At 38.1% G+C, this 14,532-nt stretch overlaps 1 protein-coding gene across 1 annotated transcript; it reads left to right on the top strand.

Annotated features, from left to right (window-relative positions):
• The first annotated feature begins 801 nt into the window (after nt 1-801).
• LOC105862038 (NXPE family member 1) lies at nt 802-13,008 on the top strand. Its single transcript, XM_076002529.1, has 5 exons — nt 802-896; nt 3,724-4,460; nt 6,808-6,869; nt 11,008-11,220; nt 11,585-13,008. Exons 1-5 carry the CDS (start codon nt 804-806, stop codon nt 12,118-12,120), a joined length of 1,641 nt encoding a protein of 546 aa, XP_075858644.1. The 5' UTR covers nt 802-803; the 3' UTR covers nt 12,121-13,008.
• The last annotated feature ends 1,524 nt before the right edge of the window (nt 13,009-14,532 follow it).

Genomic DNA, 14,532 nt, shown 5'->3' with positions numbered 1-14,532 from the left:
GCCAAATGAATCCACTTAAACAAAAGCTTTTCATGCAATCTAGACTTCAATGAGGATTTGGTAAAGGACAGAGAGAAGAGGCTTTACGTTTTGTACCCCAAAATAAGCCAAAGCATGTAATTTTATTTCTGTTCTCCAAGCCCATATTATTAATATAATAACATGAACATGGTGGGGAGGAGCCTCTCTCTTCCCCCCCCACACACACCTCTTTCTATCACCTTTTCTTTCCCTTTCCTCATGCAGTACCTAGCCTTGTTGGATCCTCTCTTCCTTGTTATGCAGAGCAGTTCAGTCCTGAAGGAGTTTCTACTTCCAAATTTCACACTTGGTGCTCAGCAAAACAAAAGCCACCCACCCCATCTCCCTGCCCAGTTAATAGGACCAACTTTCTTTAAGGGCATTTTACAAACTATGTTTCACAACATGAGCATATTCTCGTGGTCCTATCAGCTACCCCAAGTATTCCCCCAATAGACATGCTGGTAGAGTAATTGTTCTGTTTCTCATTGTAATTGTGATGTGTCATAACTGAGAAAACGCAGAGTGCATCAGACTTCCATTTCAGGCTCCTAAAAGGAGGAAGCAACAATCCCAGCTAGAACTTGGACAGGAGTAGCCAAAAGGTGGGCAAAGGGGTTGGGAGTATGGGTTGTTGGTGAGGGGAGGGAAAGAAGAGAATTGTTCACAAAAGAGAAACAAAATCTTGGTGGCAAATTACAGATTAAAAATAAAACTGAGTATAGAGAGATTCACTTCTCACACAATTCCTCTCTTGTACCATCTCTCCTAGAACACTCATCATGTCTTCAAATATGATGCTTCAGAAAATGGTGCTGTTGATAATATCTTTTTTAGTAGTTACCTGGATAATTATTTCTCAAAACTCCACAAAGGTAGGAACAATTTTCTCCAGTGTGATCTGAAGCCTCCCACCCCCGTGTGACCTGCATCAAGCCAGGCCCAGTCCATCAGCAATCAGCCCCTTCTCCCCACCTCCAACCCTGCTGTCTTCTTCCTTCTCTTTCCAGCTTCTCAGAGGGACAGTGGACACCAGCGACCTCCTCTTCCTTATTTCACACTCATCCTGCATCCACTCCCATCAGAATTCCACCTCCCAATACTCCCAAAACAGCCCTTGTTAAAGCTACCAACTTCCTTGTCACTAAATCCAGGTGCATATGTTACCTGGCCATGTAAACCCAGTTTGTCATTTGGTCTTTTGGTCTATGATTTCTTTTTCCATGCAAAAGTTATTTTTTTTTTAGTAATCTACTTTCTCTTATTGTTTATGGATGTCAAGTCATTGTTAGAAAAGTTTTTCCCACTCTAAAGTTACATAGGAATTCACCCACATTTTTTACTAGTATAGTTCCATTGTCTATAAATATCTGATCCACTTGGAATTTGTGCTGTTGAACAGCCTGACAATCTAATTTCGCTTTTTCCATATAGCTGTCCAGTTATCCTAATCCTCTTATTAAAAATTCCATCCAATATCCACACTGATTTTGGCTGCTGCCTCTATAGCATACTAAATTTGTATGTATAATAAGGTCTGTTTCTGATTTTCAATTCTGTTCCACTGTCTTTTTATTCATGTGCCAATACCACACTATTTTAATTATAGATTTTATAAGGAAGTTTTAATATCTAGTAGAGCTAATCCTACCCATACCCAGGACCCTGTTTTTTTATCCTCCAAACATTTTCTAACTATTCATTCTCATTTATCCTTTCAAGTGAACTTTCTAATTGACCTGTCTGGTCCAGAAAATATCAGGGATATTTTTTATTGTGATTTCATCAAATGTATAAATTAACCTTGGAAGACTAAATAGCTTCTTTATGATGTTAAGGTTTTTTTAATCCAAGAACATGGTTTCTGTTCCATTTGTTCAATTTTGTTTTCTTCAGTAGTGTTTTGTGACTTTTTCTCATATAATTCTTGGACACTCATGTTCAATTTATTCAGTATTTTATTATCATTTTGCTACTATATATCAGATTTCGCTACTATATATCAGCTACTATATATCAGCTACTATATTATCAGATCCATTTATTCTCTCTGGTTTTTGTCTGTATACACAAATGTTATTGATTTTTATACATTAATTTTATTACCTACTATCTTACTAAATTCTTTTATTGTTTATAGTCATTTTTACACTGATATTTTAGGTTTTTCCAGATAAATAACCATTGCATCTGAAAATAAAGATTGTTTTAACTTTCCATTCAAGTCCAGTGTCTCTAACTTGCTTTCTCTCATCTAAAGTATATATTAATATTTTATGTGAAGAGAAGATCCATACATTTTTTTGTTGAGTGTTTTTAACATGAATATGTACGAATATTGTCAAAGTCCTTTTGTGCATACAGAGAGATAATCATACAATTTTTCTCATTAGCTGTACTAATATGATAAATTATATTAAAAACTGAACCAAATTTGTATTCCTGGTAAAAAACTCTCTGGGTCATGAAATATTATTTTTTCCAATGTTCATTTGGATTGTGTTTGCTAATATTTTAAGATTCTGCCTCAATATTCATAGTTTCTATAGTTTTCTCTGGTATAATCTTTATCAGGTTTTGGAAAATACATTACATTTGCTTCATAAAATCAATTTGGAAGTTTTTTGTTTATTTTATTTTTGTAGTACATTGAAGTTGCTTAAGGGTGTTCTCAAACCTAGCTGATCACAGGGTTGCCTGTGAGGCTTTTGGAAAATATACTCCTGGACAATACAGTTAGTGATTATGACTCAGGTGATCTGGATCACGGCCTGAGAATCCATGTTTCTAGAAAAGCTTGGCAGGTGCTTCTGACCATCAACAAGGTTTGGAAATCCCCAAATTTGAATTCCTATAAGACACTGGGTAGTGCTAAAACTATATGCGACTTCTAAGGTTGTAGCAATTTCTAAAATAGAAGTTTAGAATGTCGAGGTGGTTTGGGGTGAAATGTGGAGATGGCTAGCAGTCCAAAAAGAAAAGAAAACATTAGGAAAGAGCAAGAGCTGAAAGAAAGGAAGGTCAGCTCCTAAAAGTAAAATAGTCTTATCAGAACACTGAGTGCAAGGGAGAGAGTGGCAAGAACTGGATAGTTAAAAATAGGCCACAGTGTAAAGCCATGTTAGGAACAGACTTCACCCCAAGAGTTATAAGAAGCCATGGAAGGGGTGTAAGCAGGGACACAAATATGGTTTTGCTTTAGAAGGACTGATTTAGCTACACAAGATGAAAGTAAATGGGGAGAAAGCAGAACTGTCTTCATGAAGTCTGAGGATAGCCTTCATCCTTGAGGTGACTGCTACATCCAGGACATACATGATGGTGGCTTGGACTATTAGACAGTTGGGGAGGAAAAGACTATTACACAGAGGAAAAAGATTTACAGGGCAGAAGTAACAGAAATTAGTTATTGGATGTCAGGTGTATATGCAAAGGAAGAGTAAATGCAACGGTACCAATTTGTTACTCATCACAAGTATTCTCTGAGCTATATATTTTAGATATAACATATTTATCTACAACTCTTCAGGCATTTTCTGAAATATTCAGGTAAAAACATAAATGTTTACATTTTATTCAAAATTATCAGAGAGTTTAAATAATATTGATAATAATATATAAATAAATATTCAAACTCAAAATAAGTAAAACTTACCAGGAAGAGGTTCATTTCATAGTATGTCACATTTCTTGTCATTTCAGTTTTGGTCTACTCTAAATTTATCCATCTCCCTCTATCACTGGAACACCTCCACGAAGTCTCCTCCATTCCCCAAAACACCAGTGAGCCCGTTAAAGCCACCAACAGACACTGAGCTGAGAATAAAGGCGATCGTGGAGAAACTAGACCAGCAGATCCCACCCAGACCTTTCGCCCACGTGAACACCACCACCAGTGCTGCACACAGCACAGCCACCGTCCTCAACCCTCGACACACCTACTGCAAGGGGGACCAGCTGGATGTCCTGCTGGAGGCCAAGGACTACTTGGGACGCAAGAAGCAATATGGCGGAGATTTCTTGAGGGCCAGGATGTCCTCCCCATCCCTGGAAGCAGGTGCTGCAGGAAAGGTGACCGACTTCAACAACGGCACCTACCTTGTCAGCTTCACTCTCTTCTGGGAGGGCCCAGTCTTCCTGTCTCTCCTGCTCATCCACCCCAGCGAAGGGGTGTCGGCTCTCTGGAGGGCAAGGAACCAAGGCTATGATAAAGTTGTTTTCAAAGGTAAATTTGTTAATGGGACCTCCCATGTCTTCACTGAATGTGGCCTGACCCTCAATTCAAGTGCTGAACTCTGTAAATACCTGGACGATAGAGACGAAGAAGCCTTCTACTGTGTGAAGCCTCAACACTTGCCCTGTGAGGCCCTGACCCACATGACCACCAGGAATCAAAAAATTTCTTATCTTACTATGCAGGAAAAAGGCCTTTTCCACAGGTAAGTATATTTTCAATACACTGAGAGGTGCTCCTAAGTCAAGCTACACTACCTATCTCAATACTGACAGTGACCCTCTCAGGTGCCTCCTCTACTCAGATATGTGGTGTCTTCATGGGGCCTTCTGTTCATGACTCTATGCCAAGGTTTGCATTTTCACTGAAATGTTCAATAGAAGAGGGCTGCACACGGTGGAACTCTGTAATACACATGCCTGTTCTTTTCCCAGGTGACTGGTACTGTCAGACTCAGTCATGTCTTCTACTATAGACCTACAGGTTTTTATAAAATATGTTCTGTGGAAAACTATTCTGCTACGTGCTCATAGATGTTTCACTGAGAAAAGATTCCTTCATAAGTGTATGATAACATCCATGCTCCTTCACCTGCTGTATCATAGTCTGTTGATTCTCCCTCTTAAATATCCTTTGCATGCATCCGTTTCTCTCCATGCCCAGTGCCACTGTCCAAGTTCAGACCACCAGCCTCTCATCTGGATAACCTATAACAGCTTCCCAACTGGTCTCCCTCCCAGCAGTCACCTCCCCTCTAATCTATTCTCCACACTGCAGTCTGAGTAAATCTTTCTAAAAAGCCAACGCCCACTGGTCATTGCCAATTGAGTTCAAAATCAGATATTTCTCAGAGTGGAGGAATCCTTCTGCTCCCCAAGTTGTAACCTAGTGATTCCTGGAAGCCCCTGGTTGAACAGGCCTCCACAAACCAGGGTGTAAGCATGTTTCTTCTATCAATTACGGCTGCATAACACCATGTCTTTCTCCCCCACTCACAAACAGATGTTCATTTCCTGGTTTCTCTGTCCTCCACCGAGCTTGAAAACACTTCATTGATTAGAATGAACCATCAGGGTCTCTTCAGAGGCCACTCTGAGGATTTGCAAAGGGTAACTATCTGCCATCACAAATCCCACAACTGTACGCTAAGCCCTAAGGCACCTATCAGTTTCAGAGTCTTCTGTTCATTTGGTAACTTTCCATAAGCCTTGGGGGCTCAGTCTATTTCCTTCTTCCTTTCCATTCTGTCAATATCCATATTATTCTCCCTGCAGTTTTATTTTCCCTAAGCTTGATGACAGAGTAGAATGCTAGGTCCTCAGCAATCCCTTTCTTAACAGTTTTCAAAGTCAAGCTTAGAGTTTTTTTTTAAGCTTTCAAAAAAAATATGCTAAGAGGACATAAGAGTGGAAAATCTTACCTTGTTATCCAAGTTTGGGCTCTTAATCTATAATCTGTGAGTCCTTTCTGAGTAATTAAAAGCACAGTTGGGTTTCTGTTCCTTTCCTCTTACCTCTGATGGTACAGCTTACCAAATCTCTTCCTACCCACCAACCATACTTAGCCTAAATCCCAGTAAAGATGAAAACATGCCAATTCTTTCCCTTCTCGCAATTGGAGCTGAAGAAACTTCCATAGTAGAGAATTAGGTACCACTTATACCTGTTGTGCCTGGCACCTGGGTCCCCATTCTCCATGTAACCCCTTTCTGCCTTCCTCCACTTACATACACATGCACATCGGTTTGAGACAAAGAATGAATCAGAGGGAGGGTCATAGTTTTCAAGCAGGAAGAGGCAGGTGGTCTTTCATCAATTGGAGGAAAGAAATGCAGTATACATTTATTCATACATCAGACTGAACACTACTTTCTGCCAGCCACTTTGGTAGATATTAAGAATACAGCAGTGGGCCAGGCAGATGCATATTTCCTTCCTTCACAAAGTGTACAATCTTCAGAAAGCAAGTTTGTGGGAAAAACTGAAGGCAACCACAGCAGGAAATGTGGATAAAGAGGGAAGCAGAGGCCCTATGACAAGAAGTCTAAATGCCACATTAAGGAGCCTGGACTCCTTAGATAAGTGACAGGGAAATGGTTAAAGATTTTAAACAGTATTGCACTTGCAGTTGAAATTAGAAAGGACACTCTGGCAGTTGTGTTGAAGAATTCAAGTGGGATGAAACTGAGACAGGCTGGCCAATTAGAGACTCACAGTACTCCAAGAAAATATTCTACAAACTTCAATAGGTGATGTGGAAGCAGAGAGAAGACAACTTGCAAATTATAAAACATTTTTAATCTAAAATTTCAGGACACATTGACTGCATGTGGCAGATGAGGAGAACTGCTGATTTCAGGTGCTCTCAGCAGGACAGAAAGCCTTCGAAAATCTTAATTCACTTAAAATGCTCAATATATATCTAAAATTTGCAAAAATAATAACTTTCAGTTATATAAAACTTAAAATTATCCTTTACTCATAAACAGGTAATTCATGTTACCTGTGTTATGTGTACAGACAATAGCTAATTTATTGTCCTATTTTTTGAAGGTCCAAAGTGGGAGTTGAAATGATGACAGACATAAAACACATTGATGTCTCCCGATGTAACAGTAAGTCTTCTCTGTCCCGTGGTAGGTGCTGCTTGGTACGTGTCTTATGCAGAGGAAATCTTATCAGCATTAACCCTAGCGACTGTGGTTTTCCTGGAATGCAAACCCTAGCAGGTGTCTATGGTGCCAATCATGTTGGACTTTAAAGAGAGAAATTCACTTAAGGAAACTGTTTCAAACTCTCTTTATAACAGATTTCATCTTGATTTATCCAAGAGGAGAAATATGTACGAATATCCTACATTAATATTTAAACTTGGGAGTTCATCTCCCTAGGGTCTGAGGCACTGTGCGAATGTCTTTGATGGATACCCATAGCTTCAGAGTGGGAACATTTTGGTTTTTGCCAATTCTCTGTTGGTATAACCTCCCAACTTTTATTTGATGCACTTACCAATTTTACGTGGTTTCCATCTTATTAAATGTTTTATTGACAACCCCAAAGCTACGTTACTTATGAAATAGTTTTTATACTACCTTAGCTTTAAAATACCTTCCTATAAAGTCTATCTTAGTTTACCAATAGCATGCATTATGAGATCTACTCCACTTTATAATGATTTATTGCCACTATTTAGTCATTTATTCATCAAACATTTGCTGAGGGTCTAATAGATGTGAGGCATTATAGGCAAATGGAGAAAAATAAATGCTCAGTAAGCTCACAGTCTGAAAGACATTCAACCTACCAACTCCATGAAGACAGTAAAAAGGCAAAGGGCTTATGTTAAAGTTGGTATTTGACCTTGTCCTGAAGGATATCTGTAGTAAGAGAATGAGAAAGGGAAATCCCATAAAGATCATGGGTAGTGTTATCAGACTTAAGGAAATAATAATGCAGAGAATCAGTTAAATTTGAGTAACTTCTAATTGCCTTTGTTTGTTGTATACAATGAGATAAGGGCAAATATTGTAGGAAACATACTTATACTAAAAAATCATTCCTTATTAGAAGTAATTCAAGTTTAATATGGTGTCCTATATTTTTTTTTTTACCTGATAACTCTTTTTATCCGATAATTCTAGTCATGAGCAAAATTATCATGGACTTATTCAGAAGGCCAATCGGGTAAGCATATGGTGGAATGGAGCGAAGGATAAGTCTAGAAAGAGGAAGACACTAGATCATGGAGGTCCTCAAGTGCCACGCTGAGGATTTCCATGTTTAGTCAGGAAGCTTTTGAAAGCCACAGAAACCAATGGAGGAATAGAATGATAAGATCCACTTTGTGCTTTAACAAGCTAAATCACAATTTAACAAAATGCATGATCTATAGAAAGGCAACTTAAAATGTTACTAAGAGATACAAGATAAAATGTATATAAATAGAAGAAAAAACACTTTCTGGATGGGATGACTTCATATGAGAAAGAATGTCAGTCGTCTCAATCATTTTCTTATTGCTGCTTTAATAAAGTAGCTTAAAACAACAAAATTGCATAATCTGATAGTTCTGTAGTTCAAAAGTCCAATATCTGGTTCAAAGAGCTAAAACATTTTAAGAGGCTCTAGGGGAGAACAAGTTCCTTTGCCTTTCCCAGCTTCTCTAGGCTTCCAGCATCCCTTATGGCCCTCACCCTCCATCTTCACAACCACAACAGTAGGCCAATTCTCATATCACGTCTTTGACCCACTCTTATGGCTCCCTCTTCCACTTTTGAGAACTACTGAGATTAGATTGGGCCCACCCAGATAATCCATGATAGACTGCCCTATCTCAAAGTCTGTACCCTTAATTACATCTGGAGAGTCCCTCTTGCCAAGGAAGGCAACATATTTACAGGTTTGAGGAATTAGGATGTGGCTATCTTTGAGGGTCCATTAGTCTGCCGACCACAATCTCCAAACTAATCAAAAATTAATGGAATCCTAATATTATTACCCACATAATGTTCAAATACTCAAGCCTATTCTAAAATTATTAAGTAAAACAAGTATGTAAGGGTAATCATAAGAGAATTTGTTGTATATTGGAAATAGTCCTTCAAAGAACTAACTTTGAAACCTGGCAAAATGCATATCAGGGCACATTAAAGATTGTACAAGATGTGGTTTACAATAATAAGTTCAAGGGCCTATCTTCTCACCAAGGTATGCCAGTACATTATTAGGAGGTAGAATATTTTATTTTATTTTTTAAATCAGGATATCACACGGGTACAAACATTTTGGTTACGTGCAATGTGTTTGTTTTGCCCTAGTCAGGGCTTTAAGCATGTCCTTCCCCCATACAGTGTGCTCCGTTTCCATTAGTTGTAGGTAGAATATTTAATAACCATGGATCTCAAGTTTCCAGAGTCATGGTATTTAACCATCCAGGATATAATGCTGTCAAGCCTCACAGAAGCTCAACCATGTCTCACTGAAATTACAACATCATTATAAGACTATGAAAACTCCCTTTAGTAGGCTTAATCACCAGGATTTAAGAGCTATTCCAGGTGCATTTTCCAATTCTGCCACCAGCACCATTTTGCTACTTTGTCCACAAGTTACAAATACAGTACAACCATGCAATGATGCACAATCCTGTGGACACAGGCAACCAGAGGCTGTAAAAGCCTTTAAGGAACTACACAAGTAGGGTAAAGCAGAGACTGCTGGTGATCCCCCAATATCCATTCCCTCCTCCCTCTTTAGTAATAGAAACCCTTATTTTAGCTGGACTTCTGGCCACCTTTCCTTGAAGCTAGTTGTAGCCATGACTAAATTTTTTCTAGGAGTGTGAATAGAAGGGATATGGAAACTTCTAGGTCATGCCTTTAAAACCAACACAACTGGCCCTTCACTTTCATCCTCCTCTTCCTACTAGCTGAATGATAGATATAATGTGAGACTGAAGCTACATGTTAAGAATCACAGAGCAGGCCAGGCACATGGCTCATGCCTGTAATCCCAGCACTTTGGGAGGCCAAGATGGGATGATCGCTTAAGGTCAGGAGTTTGAGATCAGACTTGCAACACAGCAAAACCCTTTCTCTACAAAAAATACAAAAATTAGCCGAGCATGGTGGTGCACACCTGTAGTCCCAGCTACTTGGGAGGCTAAGGTAGGAGGATAGCTTCAACCCAAGAGTTGGAGGCTGCAGTGAGCTATGATTATACCACTGCACTCTAGCCTGGGCAACAAAGGGAGACCCTGTCTCTATAAGTAATAATAACAATAAAAAGAATGGCAGAAAAATAAGATAGGAGGATGAAGAGTCCCTGGCACCAGGCAATATCATATTAGCTCTGGCCTGCTCACTCTAGGTCTATTATACAAAGAAGAAATACATTTCTATTGTTAATTCATTATTATTTTGGCCTTTTGTAAAGCATACAAACTTGTTTCCTATCTAATACAGAATGTGGTATCAGTACAGAAGTGCTGACGTGACAGAACCTAAACAGGAAGCATTGGCTTAGTGGATGGCGTAGCGCACAGAAAGTGGCAAGGAAACAGGACGGGGAAAATCTGATGATCTTTGCAATGGCACAGTAAAACATTTGGGGCACAGCTACTGTGATACCTGGGAAGGCAGCTTATGTACCAACAGAGCCTTAATGCTAGTGGAACTTGCTGGAACATCTCAGAAAATTGGTCTGTATTAGACGCTGCATATTACTTTTAGCAAAGTCCTATTTAAAAAATGAAAACATTAAGTCAAACTAGATATTTTATACTGTTTGAAGGTTTTTAAATGTGTACACATTATATTTTAGTCAATTTTTAAACCCAGAAAAATTAAGATTTTTCCTTCATTCATGGAACAAAGGTAAGTGATTTGATATAAGGACACCAACTAGCAGATCACTAATATCATTCAGGTTAAAATGATAGCACCCAAGTCAGCACAGAATCAGTAGGGATGGCAAAGAAAGGACAGAACATCAAGACTTAGCTAATGACCCAAAGTGGGATAAAATGAATAGCAAGGAGGCAAGATGACTCAAAATCTCTCAAAGGAATGAGTAGAAGTACCTAAAACAAAGCTGATGATCACAGAAAAGTACTAGGAAAGGATAAAAATGTTAATAGGAATTGGGATTTAGAGGAAGGGAGAAAGTGATCAAGAAAGGGCAAGACCAAGAAAGAAGGCTAGATATTTAACTTGTGCCAATAAAACCACTTACCACAAGTATCTCTGTTACCAGAGAGTGAAAAGATGACAGCGAAATGCCAAGTTGGAATAAAGACTCCTGTCCCTGGTGGCTATACTTTACAAGGAAGATGGATAACAACATTTTGCAACCAGATTCAGTTAAACACAACTAAGATAAATGACTGTTTAAAAGGAAAACTCATTTACCTCCTGGGAGACTCTACACTGCGTCAGTGGATCTACTACTTACCCAAAGTTGTAAAAAGTATCTAGTTATTTTATATTATTTTAGAAATTCAGGCTGATACTTTTAATGAGGTTTCTATTCTCTCCTTTGAGCTGTTTTTGACTTCACTTACCTTTCTGAATTTGAGCCTTTTAATTTAAAATATATTTTATTCCCTGTTTCATAAGAAATGTTGTTCCTCTTTAAAAATTCCAATGAGAATTTTACATTTTGATTGACATTTGACATATCAACTGGTAATCTACTCTAAAAGGTAGGCATGCTCCAGTTGGAAATAATCTAGGTGGATAACTAAGTGGGTATTTTAAATGATAGGATATTATTTTTTTAAATATTAATAATCATTACCTTCTAGTTAAAAGATCTATTTATTTTTTACCAGCACTAAAATTGTTTGATCTTCATGAAACCGGAGTGTTTAAGAAACATGTGCTTCTGGATGCAGAAAGACACACTCAGATTCAATGGAAAAAACACAGCTACCCTTTTGTTACTCTTCAGCTCTACTCTGTGATAGATGATGATTATATCCCTCGGGAAATTGACCGGCTACCAGGTGACAAAAACACAGCCATTGTGATCTCCTTTGGCCAGCACTTCAGACCCTTCCCCATTGACGTCTTCCTTCGCAGGGCCCTCGGTGTCCGAAAGGCTATTGAACGATTATTCCTAAGAAGCCCGACTACGAAAGTGATCATTAAGACAGAAAACATCAGGGAGATGCACTTAGACACAGAGAGGTTTGGAGACTTCCATGGTTACATTCAATATCTCACCATGAAGGATATTTTCAAAGATCTCAATGTGGGTGTCATTGATGCTTGGGACATGACTATTGCATATGGGACCAATACTGTCCACCCACCTGATCATGTGATTGGAAGTCAAATTAATATGTTCTTAAACTACATTTGCTAAATCATGAATACTATACAAAATCACTAGGAATGGATCTCTGCAAATAATCCCACATGCATTTTCAAGTAAGTTTTATTCATTTTTAGAAACTAAGAGAATCAAATTTAAAAGTGTCTGTGTTAGCAGGAAGGACACTTAAGGACAATGACAACTACTATGGGATGTAAAGCCAAGAGAATCAAACATGAGGAATGATCATACCATGTCTGGAAGTTGTGTATGTACAATAATGAATATTTTTATTTTTTAGGCAAGTTTGGGTCACAATTTTTGTTGCTTGTGGCAGAAAGCATCCTACCTGATACTTTAGTAGGGTAAAAGAAAGTAAATATATCATCATAGTGTTCTAAAACAGGGGTCACCTAACTTTTTCTGTAAAGGGCTAGACAGTAAATATTTTAGGCTTTGCAGGCCATACAGTCTGTTGCAAGTGCTCAATTCTGCCATTATAGTACAAAAGTAGCCTCAGACAACATGTAAACAAATGAGTATGGTTATGTTTCAATACAATTTATTTAGGAAATAAACTGATATTTGAATTTCATAAGTTTTATATGTCAGGAAATATTCTTTTGATTTTCCTCCAACTTTTTAAAAATGCAAAGTCCACTTTTAGATCACAGGCCCTAAACATGATAGACTATATTTGGCCTCTAGGCCATAGTTTTCCTATGTCTGGTTTAAAACAAAAAATTTTGTAGGGACTGGGCACAGTGGCTCACACCTATAATCTTAGCACTTTGGGAGGCTGAGGCAGGAGGATCACTTGAGCCCTGGAGTTTAAGACCAGCTTAAGCAAGAGTGAGACCCCATCTCTATAAAAAATAGAAAAATTAGCCAGGTGTGGTGGTATATACCTATAGTCCCAGCTACACAGAAGGCTAAGGCAGGAGGATTGCTTGAGACTGGAAGTTTGAGGTTGCAGTGAGCTATGATGATGCCACTCCACTCTAGTCAGGGTCACAGGGAGAGATCCTGTCTCCAAAAAAATAAAAAAGAAAAAGAAAAAGAAAAAAATTCATTGGAGGTTGAAGGGAAAACTAGGAACAAACTGGAAATGGAAGAAAACTCCCATAACTTGAGAAAATTTTTAGCCAGAAAACTAAAATAAACATCACTTACTGAATGCAACATAACAGATATTTCCAAATAACGTCAGAAGCCAAACTTGAATTCCTACTATTGCTTCTATTCAGCAAGGAACTGGCAGTACATGTCAGAATGAAACAGAAGAAACTGTTGCTGGTTATTTGATCATTCTCTTAGAAAAAATCTAAGAAGCTAGACTTAAATTTAGAAGGTGGCCTAACATAAGCTCGACATACAAAAATTAATAAAGCTTTCCTCACAATAGAAATAATTAGACAATACAATTAAAATGGCATGGTATCTCTACATCTAGATCATGCATATCTTTCATTATATTTAATCCTAGAAATTTGCTAGTTTTTGATCTATTGTAAATGTATTTCTTAAATATTTACTATTATATTTCTCTATACATACAATATGCTTAGAAATGTGCACAAAACTTTAAAATATAGCTCAGTGAACTATGAAAAGCAAATACCCAAGTAACCCAATGGTTAGGACAAATTTTATAACAAAAGATATATAAGATTTCTAAAGACACACTCACACAAAATCTGGTCAGATTTTGGTTGGAATTGTGCTAAGTCTGTAGGACTATTTAATCTTTTTATTTGTGGAGTGTGGAGTGAGTGTGTGTGTGTGTGTGTGTGTGTGTGTGTGTGTGTGTGTGTGTGTGTGTATTTTGGCAATATGATTCTAATATTTCTAAGAAAAGGCAAAGGGCCAAAATAATCAAGACACTGAAAATGAAGAAGTTTGAAGGATATACTTTTTCAAAAATCAAGACTTATTTTAAAGCTATAGAATTATGACAACGTGCCACTGATGCAAAGAGAAACCCAAGACCAATGAAACAGAATGAAGAGAACAGAAAAAGGTCCTGCACATATGGACAGTTGCTTCAAGGCAAAGCAAGCATTGCAGACAGTGTGAAAAAGACAGTCTTTCCAATAGATAATCTGAAAAAATAGGACATCCATGTGGAAAAATTAAAATTGGATCCCTACATTATACTATTCACAAAAAAAAAAAAAAATAAAGTTCAGGGAGATCATAGACCTAAATGTGAAAAAGAAAAGCAAAGCAATGTAACTTCTTTTTTTTTTTTGAGACAGAGTCTTGCTTTGTCACCTGGGCTGGATAGAGTGCTGTGGCGTCAGCCTAGCTCACAGCAACCTCAAAACTCTTGGGCTCAAGGGATCCTCCTGCCTCAGCCTCCTCAGTAGCTGGGATTACAGGCACACACCATCAAGCCTGGCATATTTTTCTATTTTTAGTGGAGACGGGGTCTCGCTCTTACTCAGGCTGGTCTCAAACTAC

This window comes from Microcebus murinus, chromosome 4 (genome assembly GCF_040939455.1).
Source record: "Microcebus murinus isolate Inina chromosome 4, M.murinus_Inina_mat1.0, whole genome shotgun sequence".
In the NCBI taxonomy this organism is placed as follows: Eukaryota; Metazoa; Chordata; class Mammalia; order Primates; family Cheirogaleidae; genus Microcebus; species Microcebus murinus.
This window is presented reverse-complemented; position numbering and strand designations above follow the sequence as displayed.